Here is a 19236-nt window from a genome sequence, read left to right as displayed (position 1 = left end):
TGCCGCGCTTTTCATTTAAGGAGGGCCTTAAAATGTAAGGAAGTAGTAGATTTTATAAAAATAAACAAACTTCCATCCGTTATATTTAATACATTTTCAACTAATTTACGAGTAGTTTAAGTGATTTACTCTTCAAGTTGCATCTGCTTCCCCACTCAGAGGTCTAAGTGGAATCTGTGCATGCACAAGCCCCACTGAGTTCAACTAAACTTACTTCTACTTTCCTGGGAGTAAGCTCCATTGAGTTCAGTACGGCTTGCTTGTGAGTTGACACGCATTTGCTTCCACTGCTTACTGAAAAACACCCTCCCCATCATTCTCACATGGTACCCAACCTCCTATTTCAGCCTAAGGCAGCCAGCTAAATCTTCTCCCCTCCATTCCCCCCACCCCAACAAAGCCCTCATCTCACCAATCTCTCCCTTTTTATTAAAGGGAGGGAGGGTAAGAAAACAAGCAAAAAGATACAGTGGAACCTCATGTTACAGATGGGATCCGTTCTGGAGGCCCGTCTGTAACATGGAACTGATGCAAGCCGAAATGCCACTTCTGCAAATGCATGAGCGGCGAAACCCGGAAGTAACCCGTTCTGGTACTTCCGGGTTGCCACAGGACGCAACACGAAAACACGTAACATGAAGCGGGCGCAACATGAGGTATAACTAGTGGTACCTTGGGTTAAGAACTTAATTCGTTCTGGAGGTCCATTCTTAACCCAAGGTACCACTTCAGCTAATGGGGCCTCCCACTGCCGCCGCCACTTGGTTTCTGTTCTCATCCTGAAGCAAAGTTCTTAACTCAAGGTACTATTTCTGAGTTAGCGGAGTCTGTAACCTGAAGCGTCTGTAACCTGAGGTATCACTGTACTACAATTGCATTTTATTACCAAAAGTGGGGGAACAGGACAGCAAAGGCTGCAATTAGCTAGCAACCATGTCATCCAGATATTCCTCCACTTTATTTTAATTGCAATATTTTCAATAAAATATATTTAAAAGATAAAAAAGTAGTGAACAATCAAAATCAAAGTATGGCAATTCCAGAGTAAAGGGGTAGTGGGAAGCTAACTTAACAGAAAAGTCCTATCTTTTAAAATCATTTTCCTTTTCTCGTGTTCTAAGTGATGACTGAGCAACAGCTATTAATATGCAGGACACACAGCAGAATTCGCTACAGAGAAGAAACATTCCTCCTATCAGTTACAGTGGTGCCCCGCAAGACGAATGCCTTGCAAAAAGAAAAACTCGCTAGACGAAAGAGTTTTCCGTTTTTGAGTTGCTTAGCAAGACGAATTTCCCTATGGGCTTGCTTCGCAAGACGAAAACGTCTTGCAAGTTTGTTTCCTTTTTCGTAAAACCGTTAATACCCAGGGTGCATTGCTTGAAGAGGTGCAGTTGCGACTTGACTTTGAGGAGCAACACATAGCACGCGGTGTGGTAGCCTTTTTGAGCTTTTTAAAGACTTTGCTGAATTTTTGAAGCTTTCCAAAACTTCTTTTGCAGCCATTTGGTAAGTTAAACTTTTGAAACTTTTTGGGGGGTTTTTGGATTTTGGGTTGGGGTGTTTGGAATTCAAGGACTTGGTGTTGGGGAGAGGTTTGCAAGAATCTGGGAGCTTGTGTGGTTTTTTTCTGCATTTTTATGATTTTTTGTGACCATTGGGGCACTCTGCTGTTTTTGTAAAAAAAAATTCTGGGTTTGAATTTCTGTGTGGTGGGCGGCTGGGGGAACAGTTGGGGAGGGGTTTGCAAGAATCTGGGAGCTTGTGTGTGTTTTTTTCAATTTTTATGATTTTCTGTGACCATTGGGCCATGTTGTTGTTTTTCAAAAAAAAATTCTGAGTTTGAATTTCTGTGTGCTGGGTGGCTGGGGGAGCAGTTGGGGAGGGGTTTGCAAGAATCTGGGAGCTTGTGTGGTTTTTTTAAAAATTTTTATGATTTTCTGTGACCATTGGGCCATGTTGCTTTTCAAAAAAAAATTCTGAGTTTGAATTTCTGTGTGGTGGGTGGCTGGGGGAGCAGTTGGGGAGGGGTTTGCAACAGTTGGGGGAGGGGTTTGCAACAGTTGGGGAGGGGTTTGCAATTTCTGTGTGGTGAGTGGGTGGCTGGGGGAACAGGTGAGGTTTTTGAAGACTTTGGTGATTTTTAAAGCTTTTCCAAAACTTCTTTTGCAGCCATTTGAGGATTTTGAAGACTTTGGTGATTTGCAGCCATTTCGTAAGTTAAACTTTAAAAACTTTTTTGGGGGGTTTTGGATTTTGGGTTGGGTGTTTGGAATTCAAGGACTTGGTTCTGGGTTTGAATTGCTGATTATTTCTTTTTCTGAGTTTACGAAGGTAGGAGCTGTGCTGCCATGGGACCCAAGAAGACTGCTGCTGCGGAGGCCGGCAAGAGGAAGAAGGAGAAGGTGACGCTGGAAATGAAGAAGGAGATCATCCGGAAGCACGACAGTGGAATGCGTGTGACAGACCTCGCCAGGGAATATGGCAGGAACCCATCGACACCATCCTGAAGATGAGGGAGAAGATCCTTGCGACTGATGCAGCCAAGGGAGTCACCAGGATCGTGAAGAACCACCCAGCTGTTCTGGAGGAGGTCGAGAAGTTGCTGCTCATCTGGTTAGAAGAGAAGCAGCGTGCAGGGGAGACAGTGACTGAGGCCGTGATTTGTGAGAAGGCCAAGGTCTTGCACGCAGACCTCGTCCGGCAACAGCCAGGAACCTCAGGCGAGCCAGAGGTCTTCAAGGCAAGCAGAGGCTGGTTTGACCGGTTCAAGACAAGATCTGGAATCCACAGCGTGGTCAGGCATGGAGAGGCTGCCAGTTCTGATGTTCCTGCGGCTGAAGACTTTGCAGCGGAGTTCCTGGAGGTTGTGAAGAAGGAGGGCTACGTTCCACAGCAGGTCTTCAACTGCGACGAGACCGGGCTGTTTTGGAAGAGGATGCCCAAAAGGACTTTCATCACACAGGAGGAGGCCAAGTTGCCTGGCCACAAGCCCATGAAGGACCGTCTGACCCTGCTCTTCTGTGCCAACGCAAGTGGCGACCTGAAGATCAAGCCCCTGCTGGTGTACCACTCGGAGAACCCACGGGCCTTCAAGAAACACAAGGTCGACAAGGAGCAGCTGAGTGTCATGTGGCGATCCAACAGTAAGGCTTGGGTCACACGTGTGCCGTTTGTGGACTGGGTCAATCTTGCTTTTGGCCCTGCTGTCAAACAGTACCTGCTGGACAACGACCTGCCGCTGAAGGCTTTGCTTCTGATGGACAATACTCCTGCTCATCCTAAAGGCCTTGAGGAGGACTTGTTGGAGGAGTTCAGCTTCATCAGAATCATGTTCCTGCCACCTAACACCACGCCACTGCTCCAGCCGATGGATCAGCAGGTCATCGCCAATTTCAAAAAACTCTACACCAAGGAGCTTTTCAGGCGATGCTTCGAGGTGACTGATTGCACCACCATCACCCTGCGGGAATTCTGGAAGGACCACTTCGACATCGTCACCTGCTTGAAGATGATCACCACGGCCTGGAACGGGATCAGCCAGAGAAATTTGAATTGCGCTTGGCGCAGCCTGTGTGGCACCAAGTGACTCTGATGCACCAGAGTCAACAGTGGTGCAGGACATTGTTGCCTCGGGGAGGACCATGGGCCTGGAGGTCACAGAGGAGGACATCAACGAGCTGGTGGAGGAGCACGACCATGAGCTGACCACCCAGGAGCTGGTCGAACTGCAGGCAGAGGTTGCGCAGGAGCAGGCCTTGCTGGAAGAGGAGGAAGCAACTGAGGAACAGCTGTCCTCCAAAGAACTGAGGGACATTTGCCAGAAGTGGAAGGAGGTGCAGGCTTTTGCAGAGCGGTACCACCCTAACAAGCACGTGGCACATGACCATGCGAACACTTTTGATACGACGGTCATGTCGCCTTTCAGGGAGCTGCTGAAAAGGCGGATGAAGCAGCAGACCATGGACAGGTTCCTCAGCAAGAAGCAAAGAGTGGAAGAGAAACCTTCTTCGAGTTGTCCCCCAGAGTCTTAGAAAATGTACTGTACACTTTGTTGATTTTTAAATGTTTTTAGAAACTTAATTTATTGTTCCTTCAGTTTTTCAAATGCTCTTTACAGTATGTGTGACTTTAAAGAGCAGTTAATAAACTCTTGTTGTACCAAATTTGGCTTTGTTTCGACTTTTTTTGACAATAGGAACACATTGATTTCCAATGCATTCCTATGGGAAACCGTGCTTTGCAAGACAAAAAATTCGCTAGACGAAAAAACTCGCAGAACGAATTAATTTCGTCTTGCGAGACACCACTGTATAGTGAACCCAAGTATGCCATGTAACATCTCCCTGTACAGCATTGTGTACCAAAAGAACAAGGGATCTAGTTTTAGCATGAACCTGCAGGTACTGGCCAACCACTTTCCAGCAAAGTATCACTGCTGGAGATTATAAAAGTTGTATATTTACCTGCTGCAAATGTCCTGGTTGTTTCTGTACCATCTCGCATACTCTTTGCATCCTACCAGCTGAAGGAATAGACCTTTCTCTACTGTATACATTATCTTCAATCGTAAGCAGCTGTGGTGGAAATTCAGGCACACGGCCACTCTGAGGCATGTGGAAAGATGCACCACCCCGAAATGGGGGTCTTGTGGGATACATGATACTGTTTGAGGGGGAAAAACACATTTCAGAAGCATACAGCAAGGGGCTCTCTATAGTGATCCCAGTTCACCATGCCAAATTAAGTCTGAAACAAGACTACAAAGATGCCCTTGAACCATCTACCAAGACTAGCACAATCCACCTCTACCACCATCAACATCTCATTTTATTGCCACCCCCCAACCCTAGGTCTCCTATCACTCTCCTTAGTGAAGAAAGACCTTCGCAAGAATTAGGTTCTCATCATTCTACAATGTACTTCCAACTCCCCGCCCCCATGAACACCTCCCTCCCTCAGAGAATAATGCAGAACAAAATGGCCCACACAGACCAACAACAGCCTAAGCACCAACAATGGTAGACCTTAATGAGCACAGATACACCTGACTTAAAACTGGTTAAACAACCATTCCCTCTCCCCATAGAGCTTTGGGATACAGTTCAGTGACTAGCTAATGTGTTCAAAGACACTATTCTAAGAGAACCCTCTGCATATTCACCAAACTAAAATTCCAACTTTTTTGGGTGGGGAGGGGGGGAAGGCATGAAAGTGAAACTTTTATATAACCAATTAGAGAGGATTTTGAGAGGAAATAAAATGTTTGTACTTTTCCACAAATTCAGGGAAACTGTTGGTTATGGGGTGATTCCTTGAATGAGTTGTATCAGTGCATATGCCAGGGTTGAGGAACCTTTTCAGCAACACAGACCAGATCATCATCCTCATGGCTGCACATATCGACTTCTGATAATGAAGGGGGTTGCACTGAAACTTCTGCTGAAACAACGTCCCTCTCCTTTGTTTCAGCAGCACCTAGCTTTGGGACTTGGGAGCACCAATGTTAGATGATAGGTGGGCAACAAATCCTCCTTTAAAGCCATCCAAGTTGGTGGCTGAGGTGGACTCTACACCTTTCCTCCTACCTGAGGCAGATTTTATTGCCAATACAAGGGAACCAGAAAACCTGAAGCAATGGTGACTTGGATGTCCTGCCGCACCCCAAGACTGAGGTAGCCTTGTGGTAGTGTGTGTATTTCTTAGGCTTGGTTTAAAATACTGTACTCTCCCACCTTCCCAAAAATATTGTCTTTTGGGTATATAACTCTGCTCAGGAACAGATGCAGAATGTGCCTTTATTTAATATCATCCCTGTCCCTTTTAAACTGCCACTCTGAGTCTTATGGAAGTTAAAGAGAAAGGATATATTTCACAGTAAGAATGGTAAAGAGATGCATCAGGAGTTGTTGTTTAGTCGATTAGTCATGTCCGACTCTTCGTGAACCCATGGATGTCTGAGTTACTTGAGCCACGACAAGGCAGTGATCCATGAAGGGAGTGCCAGGAGTTAGACATCTTTAAAGAATCAGTAAGCAATGCATACTGAATTCAGGCTTTTCAATTAAGTACTACATTCAGCTTCACTGGATATCCACAAGTTCTAGTGTTCTGACAGAGGAAGACAAACTTTCTTCGTTCCACTTTCTCAGTGACATGCATAATTTTGCAAACTTCTATCATGTCACCTCTTACTCACCTTTTCTCTAAACTAAAAAGTCCAAACACTACCGTACAACCTTTTCTCATAGGGGAGTCACTACTGTATATCCCTTTTTAGTTGCCCTTTCCTGAACCTTTTTGAACTGCACAGCAGGGGGTGCCACAGGGGCCGTGGCTCCGGGCACAAGATTTTTGAGGGGGGGTGAACCAAGCACCCACACATAGGCAATCCCAGTGTGGCCTGGTGCTCCTCTCCGCGCAAGGGCCATGCTGGCCAGCTGGGCTTGCCTGAGGAGGCAGGCAGGCAGGCAAGCAGCTCAGCGCAGTCCCACTTTGCTCTGGTGGAGGTGGCAACAACTGGAAAAGGGTCTATTTATTCCTATTCTTTGCTTCCTGCAACTTAACCAGTTCCTGATCTCCTCTTTTTCCTTGACTGTCAAGCTTATGTAGGAGTCTTTGGTCCAAGTACACGATGTCAACTGGACTACCTCTACCTATAAGCTTACTGACACTCTCAAAGAATTCTAAAAGGTTTGAGAGACAGGACTTTCCTTGCAGAAGCCATGCTTGCTCTGCTTTAGTAGGGGTTTGTTCTTCTATGTTCTTTACAATACTTTCCACCAGTTTTCCAGGAACAGGTGTAGTAAAAACCATCAGCTAGTTTAACAAGTGCTACAAATTGACAGCTAATAAGCTATATTAATTTGGGTGACCCAAAACATTTTGGCACCTGACATGAACCACAAAATGGTGCCACCTCCTCTTCCAGGGAAGGAGGGAGTGAAATCTACATCAGCAAGAAATGGCGATGGGGTGTGTGTGTTTCAAATCAACCTTATCTAACAGCTTAAGTGTGAACCAATAGCTGTAACCCTGTAAGGCCATTTCTATTCCTATTATCAACATGAATCTTATTTACAGGACTCCAGCAAGGCCACTTTTTGAATTATTATGGGCCCAAGAATGACCCTTGTTCTTCCATTACCTTATCTGAACCTGCTGGACCAAAACAACCTTGGGTGCTCTTCTGTAACTTTGCAGAAAGCAAGTTTGATACTTATTAAACTATACAACCAAATGAGAACCTGTAATGGAAAATCAATGGATCTGCTTCCATTTTGAAACAGTGTTCCAAGTCTCATGAATCCAGGGTCTTCTCAGAAGACTTAACTGCTGTCCATCCAGCCCTGAAGTTATTTCTTAACTGTTTCCTTCAAGATCAGATTAACATTGTCCAGTGCAGATTCCCTCTTTTAAAACCATGTGTACAGTTCACGGCAGTGATTGTCCACATACCTGTGCAATATTGTATATTCACAATTCACACCCATGGCAATCTTGCAATTCCTAAACTGCCACCTGTACACCATCTGCTTGCCTTGTGAATGGGCGTTATTTATCCAGCAGTAGGTGAACACGCTGGATCAGTTTACTACCTCTCTCTCTTACACACACACCCATGTGCCGATGCTGACAGTTCAATAAAGACTAAGTAAAACCGACACACACACAAAAATCGAGCAAAAACACAATAGCAGCCAAGGCTATCCGCACCAACCCACCGTCGCCCAAGGCCCACAGGACCCGGCGCCGCCTCCCAAGGAACGCTACCAGCCGAGCTGCGGCTGCGGGCCGTGGAGCCTGGGGTCCCCCGACCCTCCGACCTGGGAGCGGCCAGCGGGGAGGACACGCCTCGGGGAGCGGGGCCGCCCTGCTCGGGGCAGCCGGCGAGCAGCGCCCCTCGTTCCGCCCTCCGCGAGGGCAAGGCGACCCAGCCAAGCCCGCCCGAGAGGCGGCCTCGGAAAGCGAGCTGGCCCGGGGCGACGGCGCTCCCCTCAGAAAACCGCCCCTGGCCGCGCCCGCCTCTTACCCGCCTGTCCCCTCAGGGCGCCGGCCGAGCAGCGCAGCCCAGCGAGGCGGTTGGCGAGGCGGCGGCGGCGGCAGCGAGACCAACGCGCCCTCCTCGCGCCGCCGAAACCTCACGCACGCGCACTCCGCCCAGCGCCCTCGCCAGCCCCGCCCTCGCGCCTTTAGAGCACGTGGCCGCCCCGCCCCTCGCCCCGCCCTGGCCCAGGGGGTTAGGAGCAGCCCAAGTTCCCAAAGCAAAGGGTGGGCCAGAAGGAAGAAGAAAGGCCCATCACGTCCGGCGCGAGCTTGAACTTACTCATTAAGAAATACGTCAAGTAGTTCATTAGGACATCTCGCCAATGAATGGTTATTAGGAGTATATCCCTGCCTCAGTCTGGCTTTCACCCGCCACCGTTTAATGGTACAGTCTATAACTGTACCATTGGGAAAGGAGGGGGGAAATCGGGAGCGCGTCCGTAGGGCGTGGTCAATTTCAAGGGCGACTTCCTCATAAGGCTCCAAGCGGCCGTTGGGGTTTGATTTTGAACTGCAGCCCCGCCTCTCTGGGCGGGGCCTCTGCTCTGCCTCTCGCCCTGGCAGTAATGGAACAAGCTGTGTTGATAGATCAGGTGCAATAGAATTTGTTTCTCTCCTTCGAGCCCAAGAGACAATGCATAAATCATGAGTGCATCGCTTCCTGTCTTCATCCGTTCCTCAGAACAGAGTCTGCTTGACGTCTTCACACTCCCATGTTCTCAGGCAACAAAACAGACAGACCAACTCTTGCCCAGTCTTCTCAGGCAGACAAGACTAAGTTAACAAAGCAATAATTCAGCGCTTCTGTGACCTTGATTGGAGTCACTTTTGCAGCTTTTACATTATACTGCACTGGGTCAGCAAACTTTTTCAGCAAGGGGCCGGTCCACTGTCCCTCAGACCTTGTGGGGGGCCGGACTTTATTTTGAAGAAAAAAACCTGAACAAATTCCTATGCCCCACAAATAACCCAGCGATGCATTTTAAATAAAAGGACACATTCTACTCATGTAAAAACACACTGATTTCCGGACCATCCACAGGCCTGATTTAAAAGGCAATTGGGCCAGAATTTGGCCCCCAGGGCTTACTTTGCCTACCCATGCTGTATATGTTTTGTTTTCCCCAGTATGTGTGTGTAGCACCATTTGTCATCCTGAAAGCACTGCCCTGGCTGTCAGTGAACTACTGGGTCTTATCACTACAATACAAAGCCATAAACTGCTTTAGACACAAGTACTATACCTAAAAGAGCACCTCTCTCAATACTGACCGTCTTGGGCCCTAAAATCAGCAAGGGAGGAACTGCTGGTGCTGCTGCCTCCAGGTGCTGTCCAATAGGCACTGACCTGCAATGGGGCATTTGGGGTAATAATTCTCTGTTATAGAATGCCCCCCTTGTGAGTTGTATCTGGCTTCTTCATTATTTATATACAGAAATACATTTTAAGCATTCCTATTCACCAAAGCATTTGATGACCGAAATATATTCCTCCTAACAATCTTGAAATAATGTCCTGTGAGGTTATGTGACTGTTCATGGGCCATTGCCAAGGGCAGCTGCCCCCTTAGATCAACCAGAATCAATCAAAATCTGAGGTTCTGACCCCCCCCCCCAAAAGCATGACCTGCCAACAAAAATCCTGGCTACACCCACGCTACATCTTTGTTTGTCTTTGTTTTGTAAATTCATTTGATTTGTATGCTGCTTTTCCACAAAAAATCATGCTCAAAGCGGCTTAAATCAAACAGGAATGCATTTCAGTGAAGGAGCTTGTGGATGTAATCTCAGAGCCTTTGTTTGTGATCCTTGGGAATTCTTAGAGAACAGGTGAGGTCCCTGCAGAATGGAGGCAGGCAAATGTCCCCATCTTCAAAAATGTGAAAAAAGAAGACCCAGGTAAGTTACCAACCAGTGAGCTTCACATCGATACCAGGAAAGGTCCTAGAACAGATAATTCAACAGTTGGTCTGTGAGCACTTAGAAAAGGATGCTGTGATTACTAAAACCCAGCATGGGTTTCTCAAAAATAAGTCATGTCAGACAAATCTCATTTCTTTTTTCCATGGAGTTACATGGATCAGGGGAATGCTGTGGACGTAGTATATCTTGATTTCAGTAAAGCTTTTGATGTTCTTGTGAGGAAGCTGGTAAAATGTGGGGTGAACGAGGTGACTGTTAGGTGGATTTGTAGCTGGTTGACTGATTGAACCCAAAGAGTACTCATTAATAGTTCCTTATCATCCTGGGGAAAAGTGACAAGCGGGGTGCCACATGTTTCTGTCCTGGGCCCATTGTTGTTCAACATCTTCATAAACGACTTGGATGAAGGAATTGAGGGGATGCTCATAAAATTTGCAGATGACACCAAACGGGGGGGGGGGGGGTAATGCTGCAGAATTCAAAATGACCTTCACAGATTGGAGAACTGGGACAAATATAAGGTTCTGCACTTAGGCAGGAAGAACCAGATGCACAAATATAAGGTGGGGGATACCTGGCTTACTAGCAATACATGTGAAAAAGCTCTAGGGGTCTTAGTGGACCACATGCTTAACATAAGTCAACAGGGTGAGGCAGCTGCAAAAAGGTTAATGCTATTCTAGGCTGCATCAACAGAAGTCTAGCGTCCAGATCAAGGGAAGTTGAAGTCCCACTCTATCCTGCCTTGGTCAGACCACACCAGGAATACTGTGTCCAATTCTGGGCACCACAGTTTAAGAAGGATGTTGACAAGCTGGAACGTGTGCAGAGAAGGGCAACCAGGATGATCAAGGGTCTGGAAACAAAGCCCTATGAGGAACAGTTGAGGGAGCTGGGTATGTTTTGCCTGGAAAAGAGGAGACTGAGAGGAGATAGGATCATGATGTTCAACTATGTAAAGGGCTGTCACATGGAAGAGGGAACAAGTTTTCCCCCCTGCTGCTCTGGAGTGTAGGAGTCAAGCCAATGGCTTCAAATTACAAGAAAGGACTAAGCATCAGGAAAAGCTTTCTGACAGTAAGACCTGTTCAGCAGTGGAACAGACTCCCTCAGGAGGTGGGCTCTCCTTTCTTATAGTTTTTAAATTAGAGGTTGAATGGCCATCTGTCATAGATGCCCTAGCTGAGATTCCTGCATTACAGGGGGTTGGACTAGATGACCTTTTGGGTTCCTTCCAACTCTACAATTCTATGATTCTCTAATTCTCTCATATATATGTTAGAAGGGTGATAGCCTATATTTCAAAAGCTTTCTGCAACATCACAACCTGTGTCACATGTGTTTTTAAGCCTTGTGCTTTTTGCTCCAAAGCTTCTTTAAAAAATTATTATTATTATTTTATTTACAACATAGTCTACAACAACTCATACATACAAACAAACCCACCACCATTGACAATTTAATTATCAAAATTAAACTCCTATCCCCTTACACAAAGAAAACATAACATAAAAATAAAAGACTTCCTTTATCCTGTAAATGGCCTCCTTATTTACTTCTTGTACTGTTTTTTATATGTGATTATTACAATTTTTCCTAATTATGACTTTAAAAACCGCAAAGTCTCCTATAGAAATCAAACGAAACAAGTCCAGGTGTATATTTTGGGGCACTGGTTGGTAAAGTATTCTCTGCATTTTCCCCATTCTTTTTGGAATTCTTGTCTAGCTTGTCCCCTAATTGTCTCTGTTAATCTGGCCAATTCAGTATAATCTAATAACTTATCCTGCCATTCTTTTTTTGTTGGCACAAATTCTTTTTTCCAATTTCTGGCAATTAAGGTCCTCGTGTGCCTGTTGCATACAGGAATATTTTCTGATCCTCTTTTGCTATACCTGTGTCTGTTATTCCTAATAGGAAAGCTTCTGTATTTTTACGAAATTATATTTAAACATTTTTTTAAGTTCATCATATCCTATATCCCCGAAGCTTTTGATTTTTTCACAGGTCCACCAGATATGTATAAGTGTCCCTTCTGCTGTACTGCACCTCCAACACAGGTTTGCTTTTGTTTTATACATTTTAGCTATTTTGGCAGGTGTTAAGTACCATCTATAAAACATCTTGTTTAAATTTTCCCCTAGTGCTAAGGCAATGCTTCTTCTTTCTTTTTTCTTTTTTAAATATTATTAAGAATTTACTAATGCAACTTTTAATTGATTAATGCAGCAACATATCTACTCTTGGGATATGGGTGGCACTGTGGTCTGAACCACTGAGCCCCTTGGGCTTGCCAATCAGAAGGTCAGCAGTTCGAATCCCCACGACGGGGCGTCCCAGGTCCTGCCCACCTAGCAGTTCGAAAGCACGTCAAAGTGCAAGTAGATAAATAGGTACCGCTCCGGTGGGAAGGTAAACGGCGTTTCCGTGCGCTGCTCTGGTTCGACAGAAGCGGCTTAGTCATGCTGGCCACATGACCCGGAAGCTGTACGCCGGCTCCCTCAGTCAGTAAAGCGAGATGAGCGGCGCAACCCGAGTCGTCCCCAACTGGACCTAATGGTCAGCGGTCCCTTTACCTTTACCTACTCTTACTCCAAAAGCCAATACACGTTTACTAAGAGATAAGTTCTTCCGACTCCCATGAGACCTATTTACCTGGGCGGAAGTAGCATTAAACTTCATAGGAATTACTTCTGGGTAAGTTTACCTTTTTAAACATGGACAGCATTGCGCTGTTCATTAACAAATCTGCGCCTACCTCCAATGGAGAGACAAGCAGCTTGCTTGGATACCTGCGCCCGCAAGGAGCCCAGGAGTCCTGCTCCGGCCCTAGTGGGCTGTCCTTTGCACACGTGACTCTTTTCGGTGCCAGGACGCGGAAGCAGAAGGCGAGCACAGCAAGCGCATTGCCCGACTCTCGCCGGCATCATGCGACTCTCGCCGGCCCAGGTAGGAAAGGGCTAGTTCCCCGGCGGCGAGTTGGGGGGGCGGGGCTGCCGCGTCTGTCTCCCTCCCTGGGCTCGGCTGGCGAGGCCGCCTTCAGCACCACGGCCAGCGACGCGGCCCGAAAGGAGACCGGGAGGCCTCTCCTTCGGGTCCCCCCAGCCGAGCCCCGAGGACGAGGAGGAGGAGGAGGAGGAGGAGGAGGAGGAGACTCCCAGATCAGGGGCCGATTGCAAGGGCTCCTCCGGCCCCGAGAGAGAAGCTGAGCCGCTGCTAGGCAAGGCTGGACCACGTGGCCTTGGAGCCCTGGTCCATCTCCCTCGCCGGAGGACCGACCCCTGAGCTTCCAGCCTCTCTGCCCATTGGCCGTGCTGGCTCATTCCCAGGCATCTGGAGAGCGCCGACAGGCCTCTGGGGCTCAACCGTGGAATAGTAACAACCAGGACAACAATTAGCATTTCTGCAGCACCTTCCCGATGTTTGCAACTGCCCTCCCTGAGCTTATTAAAATTCTTACAACCTGACATTGCAGACCAGTGCTGTCATCCCCTTAGAGCCAATAGGAAGCTCAGGCTGGATTGCTTAAAGCAGAAGTGCCTAACCTTTGGCTCTCCAGATGTTCCTGGACTCCAATTTCCAACAGCTACAGTCATCATGGCCAATGGTCAGAGACTGAGCAGGTCGTAGCCACAACGACTATCTTCTATCCCCACTGTCAGAGGCATGATGCCTCTGAATGCCAGTTGCTGGGAAGCACACATGGGGGAAGTGCAATTGTCACATGGGGAGTGTGGTGTTGCATTCAAGTTCTGCTGGCAGGCTTTCCAATGGTAGAACAGAGTCCTGGACTAGATAGGTCCTTAGTCCGATCCAACAGGGCTTCTTACAAGTTCTGCAGTACTGTATCTGGAGGGCCACAGAATCTTCTCCCCTGGTGCAGGGAGATCCATGGATAGATATCCCAGTTTTCAAAGGGTTAAGAACAGCTGCAGGGAACCCAGTTTGACTTTGGACTTGACCACTAGTGGAGGAAGCTCTTTGCACCAATTTCCTGATTGAAGCTGCCTCCCATCCTCAACTCTGTTATCTGCACAAGAGGTGCGGACACCGGGAATAGATGTTGCATGAGAAATAATAGCTTAGACAGGACCTGCTAAACAAGAGCGGGTCTCTCTTCTGCATAAACACGCATACAAGTGCATTGTAAATTTCTTAAATATTACAAACAGTACCAGAGAACTCTTCTGTAAAAACAGAAAAGGGTGTTTCTGAACAGGAGAAACCAGCTGAAGGAACACCAGCTGAGAAAACCTTACTGTTAGAAACTGAAGTATATAAAACTCCCATTGCCACCCAGGAATATGAAAACAAACCTCTTCTTGATCTTTTTAACACTCCTGAATTATATGCTAAATTTGAAATAGGGTATTTTATGTTATCACTGCAGTAAAATAAGCTGCAGTTTAAGAAGTAAATAAGTATTACATGTATTCCATTTGCCCACACCCCAAAATTCTCATTTTGTGCAAGAAAATTATTATTATTTTAATAATAATTTTATTATTCATACCCTGCCCATCTGGCTGGGTTTTCCCAGCCATTCTGGGTGGTTCCCAGCAGAATAGTAAAAACATGATAGAACATCAAATATTTAAAACCTCCTGTTACAGGGCTGCCAAAGTCAGATAGTTGTTTATTTTCTTGACATCTGAACAGAGGGTGTTCCACAGGGAGGGCACCGCTGCCAAGAAGGCCCTCTTCCTGGTTCCCTGTAACTTCACTTCTCACAGTGAGGGAACCACCAGAAGGCCCTCAGAGGTGGACCTCCATGTCCAGGCTGAGAGATGGGGTGGAGATGCTCCTTCAGGTATACAGGGCCGAGAAAAGAAGGGTCTTCCTCATGGCTTTAATGTTTCTGGAAAATTTATATTGCTTGCAAGTGACTATAAAGAGGTGGAAGGGATTTAATTTGAGGCATTTTGAAGTTTAAAGTAGTACTACAGTACATTCTAAAGTATTATCTAGGGTTTCCCAAATATCTGAGTTCGTTCACACATGCACACCCCTGAACGTCCAAAGTTGCCATTGACCCTGACCCATATTCTTAGAAAAGTAAATGAAAGAAAGTGTGCTGATCCGGGGGGGGGGGGTTACCGTGAGGCGTGGTCAGTGTCTGGTCCTGGGTTGAGGGTCTGGAGACTATCCACCAAGGGGGAAGCGGGGTCCAAAGCAAGAAGCTGGGCGTGGACGGGAACTCCAAAAGAACAGGTCTGGGTGCTGGCAGAAACAGGTTTCCAACGACGTTGCTCCTGTAACCTGGGACTGGGCTGACTGGCCTTATCTCCTCTGGGGCCTAGGGCGGTCCCAGCCCACAGGTGACTCGCCTCTCCTGGCCTTAAGACGAGCACTCCTCCTGAGAGAACTTCGTTCCCTCCGCCTTTCTGCCCTGAGCCTCTGCAGCTCAGGAGAGGCTGGAGGGTTACTGGACCCATAGGCAACCTCAGCTTCCTCTGACAGGGCTGGGAGAGGAGCACCTGCAGGCAATGGGTCCTTAATCACCCCTGGAGCCAGAGTGGATTCATCTGGTGTCTGCTCCTGAGGATCCGGCACAGGTGGGGGCCCTTCAGATTCAAGGCCTTGCCCCAGCTCAGCCGGCCCTGGAGGCGGGGACTCCTGTGCAGGCTGGGATTCCTCCAGTTCAGCCTCTGAATCAGATTCCCAGGCCATCACAGAAAGTCCAGAAATATCAATATATATTAAATGTTTATTAATTATCAATCACCATTGCTAGGGATCTAAAAATGTGAAAAAATAAGGAAGTAAAACAAGCAAAAACTATTATTTATTTATTTATTAAATTCATATACTGTCCTAGGCCCGCAGGTCTCTTTTTTAAAAAAATAAATTGTTATTGGTTTTATAATTTAATTTCACATTCACACATTAAATAGAATCAAAAAGTGTAAAATTCTCCAAATTCTCGGACTTCCTCCCTTCCCTCTGTGGAGTCTGCTAATAACCATTTTCCACTGCATATCATATCGTCCTCTATTTAGCCTTAAAACTCTATTTATATCCATGGTTCTTTTCACATTGCAAATGTTACTTCAGTCCTGCTAATGTTTACAGTGTTCTCTTAAGTATGTTACAAAATTTTCCCAGTCCTTGTTAAATTTGTTATCATCCTGGTTCCTGATTTTTCAGTCATTTTAGCCATCTCAGCATAGTCCATCAATTTTGTTGTCCACTCTTCTCTTGAAGGTGTTTTGTCTTTCTTCCGTATCTGGGCTGCCATCATCGCGTACATGAATAGTCTTTTATAATTCCTTGGTATCTCTGCACCTAAAATTCCCAATAAAAAGGCTTCTGGTTTTTTAACAAAGGTTATTTTAAACATTTTTTTAACTCATTGTATATCATTTCCCAATATGTTTTTATTACCTTACAAGTCCACCACATATTATAAAGGTGCCCTCTTTTACTTTACATTTCCAACATATATTTGAACTAGTCATGTACAAATTTGCTAGCATACTAGGAGTCAAATACCATCTGTACATCATCTTCATATAATTTTCTTTCAATGTACTGCATGCCGTAAATTTTAAATCCTCTCTCCACAGCTTTTCCCATGAAGAGTTGAATATTGTATCCAAAATCTCTTGCCCATTGTATCTTTACTGATTTAACCTCTTCATTTTTTTTAAAGATATTTTATTAAAGTTTCCAAATTATAACAAGAAAAGTGAAAAAATAAAAACATAGAAAATAAAAACAGTTAAAAACACCTTAATTTTCGTAACATATCTTCATACACTTATTTCCCCAGACCAGACCTCCTCATCCCTCCCTTCTTTGTATTCCAGTTCATTTTGTTAGTTCAGCAAATCCTTACCATCAAGTTTTTACCCTATTCTAATCTTTCATTACATTACCTTACTCTATTCTCCTCATTGTCTTATAAGAAACCTTAACCTAAATCTTATTTTTGATAACTTCTCTTAACCGTTATATTCTTTCCTAATCCCTTAAACTTGTATACCAGAGCCAAGCAATTTCATTTCATGCATCCTTCTAATATTCATCAATTATATAAGATAGTCCTAATAACGAAAGATAAAAAAGAAAAAAGAAAAAAAGAAAGTCTTCATCCAACGTCCCTTCCCCCAGGTCCCGGGTTTGTCAGTCCATTTATCCCATTAAACTGGCACATTAACCTGGTGATCTTATATCCGAGGCTCTTAAATCCCTTCCATGTCCCTTCCACTGTTTTTCTTCATGTTTTCTTTTCACGCGTGTGGTCTCCAATTTAATAATGCTTTTGCCTCCTTCCAACCAAAAGGTCCCTTTTCCACAGTCCAAACTGAGCTCCATATAGTACTTAAATGCATGTTCCAAAGTCCCTCCAGACTTTGGGATCCCCATATCTTCAAGCCTCTCACAATCCACTACCAGACTCGGAAAAGTCCATATGTCCCTGTTCAGGGGGGGTCAATCCAACCCCCCATTTCCAGTCCAGTCCAAACTTCATCCTTCCGAGTCTGATTTTTGCGAAAGTCAATTGCCAATTCCAAAGGTTCATATTCCTGCAGGGCCGCAACCTCCATCTGTGGCTCCATTTCTGACTCCCAAAGTTCAGCAGAATCTTCTTCTTTCCTCTGTTCTGGCAGGGCACAGTCCTGGTATAATTCCTGGGTAAACTCCATACTTTTTTCTACTGCCTGTCCAAAATTTCCCACAGTCTGCTTAAGATTTCCAACCAAATCAGTCATCAAATTCATTCCCTCATGAAATTCTTCCAGTAAAGCATTTGTTTTGAGAAAAGCGCACAACAACATTTCTGAACACATTGTCCTTCAAGGTCACCACTCAATTCCCACGGGTTATACTGTAGCGACTGGAAATTCCCTAGTTACAGTTTCACTATCTCCCCCTAGAGGGAAAACTTCTGTTACAAATTACAAATCCAGCCCCAAAGTTTCTTTTACTTTTAGATACTTTGTCTATCGTTGTTATTTTTAAATTGCAAGAAACGACAATGGAATTCCAGTTTTCCCCCTTCTTTTAACTATCTGTCAAACAGCTTCTGTCCCGGTCAATGAGCTTCAAACTTCAATCCTGACACCCTGCTCCCTGGGTCAGGACGGTGGAAAATTACTTTATTTTAAACTTACTTCTGCAGGTTAAAACAGTTCAAAGAAAGCACCCCCTTCTCCTCCTGCTGCCGAAGGGGGGGTTCAGCTATTTTAGGCGATGAAATCCACTCCTTTAAAATGATTTTCAAGACTCGTTTACTTTGTCTTTGCTTTGTTCCGACTACAAAAAAACGGAAGGTTGACTTCCTATTAGACCTTCCATTTCAGTGCCAAATTGTAATAGATTTTGAGCCCGATTCCTTTCTTTCCCAATTCCTTAAATTGTGAATCGATTTCCCAAGGTTTAGGTGCTCACGATGGTTGTTTTTTTAGAATCCAAATTGTCCAGGAAGAAGGCAGCGCTCCCCGGCAGCGGCTGTGCGGCTTCGCTCCACGGAAATAGCGGTAGACTCTCAGCACCGCGCCACTTCCCCCTCTTTGCTTCGGAGCCCGTTATTGGGTTCCTTTGCGGGTTGGGGGGGCGCTAAGGGTGCCCGCCGAGTCCCAAGGTCACAGGCTTCATCCGCCTGTGATTTCTAAAGGGTCCCCGCTTCGCCATAGCGGGAAAGACCCGTTTCTCGCGGAGCTTGTCCCTCCGTTTCAGAGGGAGTCCGCCATTGCCGGTGGCGCCACCCCGGAACTTACCTCTTCATTCTAACAACCTCTTATACATTTTAGATAGTGCTTTTACTTTATTTTGCAACAATTCATTTTCAAAGCTTGTGATTTCATTACTGAATCCATTTCTTTTATCCTTTTTAAATACAGTTCATCATTTAATTAATGGTATTGTAACCAATCTGTTAATGACTCTCTTATATCTTCAAAATTTGTTAGTTTCAATTAGTTTACCTTTTCATACCATAGATATGCATGCCAACCAAATCGGTTTTCAAGACCTTCCAAATCTAGAACATCCGTATTTTCCAATGCTATCCATTCTCGAAGCCAGCAGAGGCAGGGCGCCTCATAGCATAACCTCAGATCTGGCAGGGAGAAGCCACGTCTTTCTTTAACATCTGTTAATTACATATTTTATTCTTGGTTTCTTCCCCTGCCAGATAAATTTAGAAATATATTTCTGCCATTCTTTAAAGTGACCTGTCCCACTGATAACAGGTATTGATTGGAATAAAAACAACATGATTGGCAATGCATTCATTTTTATAACCGATATTCTTCCCCGTAT

General features: G+C 45.5%; 1 protein-coding gene and 1 long non-coding RNA gene across 3 annotated transcripts in view; one reads left to right on the top strand and one right to left on the bottom strand.

Annotated features, from left to right (window-relative positions):
• Positions 1-8148, bottom strand: part of PIWIL2 (piwi like RNA-mediated gene silencing 2) — a 72358-nt gene extending 64210 nt beyond the window's left edge. The window contains exons 1-2 of one of the 2 annotated variants that reach the window (XM_083480376.1): positions 8033-8148; positions 4467-4665 (exon numbers count right to left, since the gene is read on the bottom strand). In XM_083480376.1, coding sequence (XP_083336502.1) covers positions 4467-4661 — 195 coding nt within the window. In that variant the 5' untranslated portion in view covers positions 4662-4665; positions 8033-8148. Of the gene's footprint in view, positions 1-4466; positions 4666-7458; positions 7509-8032 lie in introns of those variants that run through there. The other variant, XM_083480375.1, reaches the window with a different exon arrangement.
• Positions 2650-19236, top strand: part of LOC310695834 — a 205193-nt gene continuing 188606 nt past the window's right edge. Inside the window, exons 1-2 of the long non-coding RNA XR_014520264.1 lie at positions 2650-2869; positions 3792-4039. This is a non-coding gene — a long non-coding RNA (uncharacterized lncRNA). The remainder of the gene's footprint in view (positions 2870-3791; positions 4040-19236) is intronic.

This window comes from Podarcis liolepis (assembly GCF_965112155.1).
Source record: "Podarcis liolepis genome assembly, chromosome: 16".
Classification (NCBI taxonomy): Eukaryota; Metazoa; Chordata; class Lepidosauria; order Squamata; family Lacertidae; genus Podarcis; species Podarcis liolepis.
Note: the sequence above shows the minus strand (reverse complement) of the source record. Positions and strands in the feature narration are given on the sequence as shown.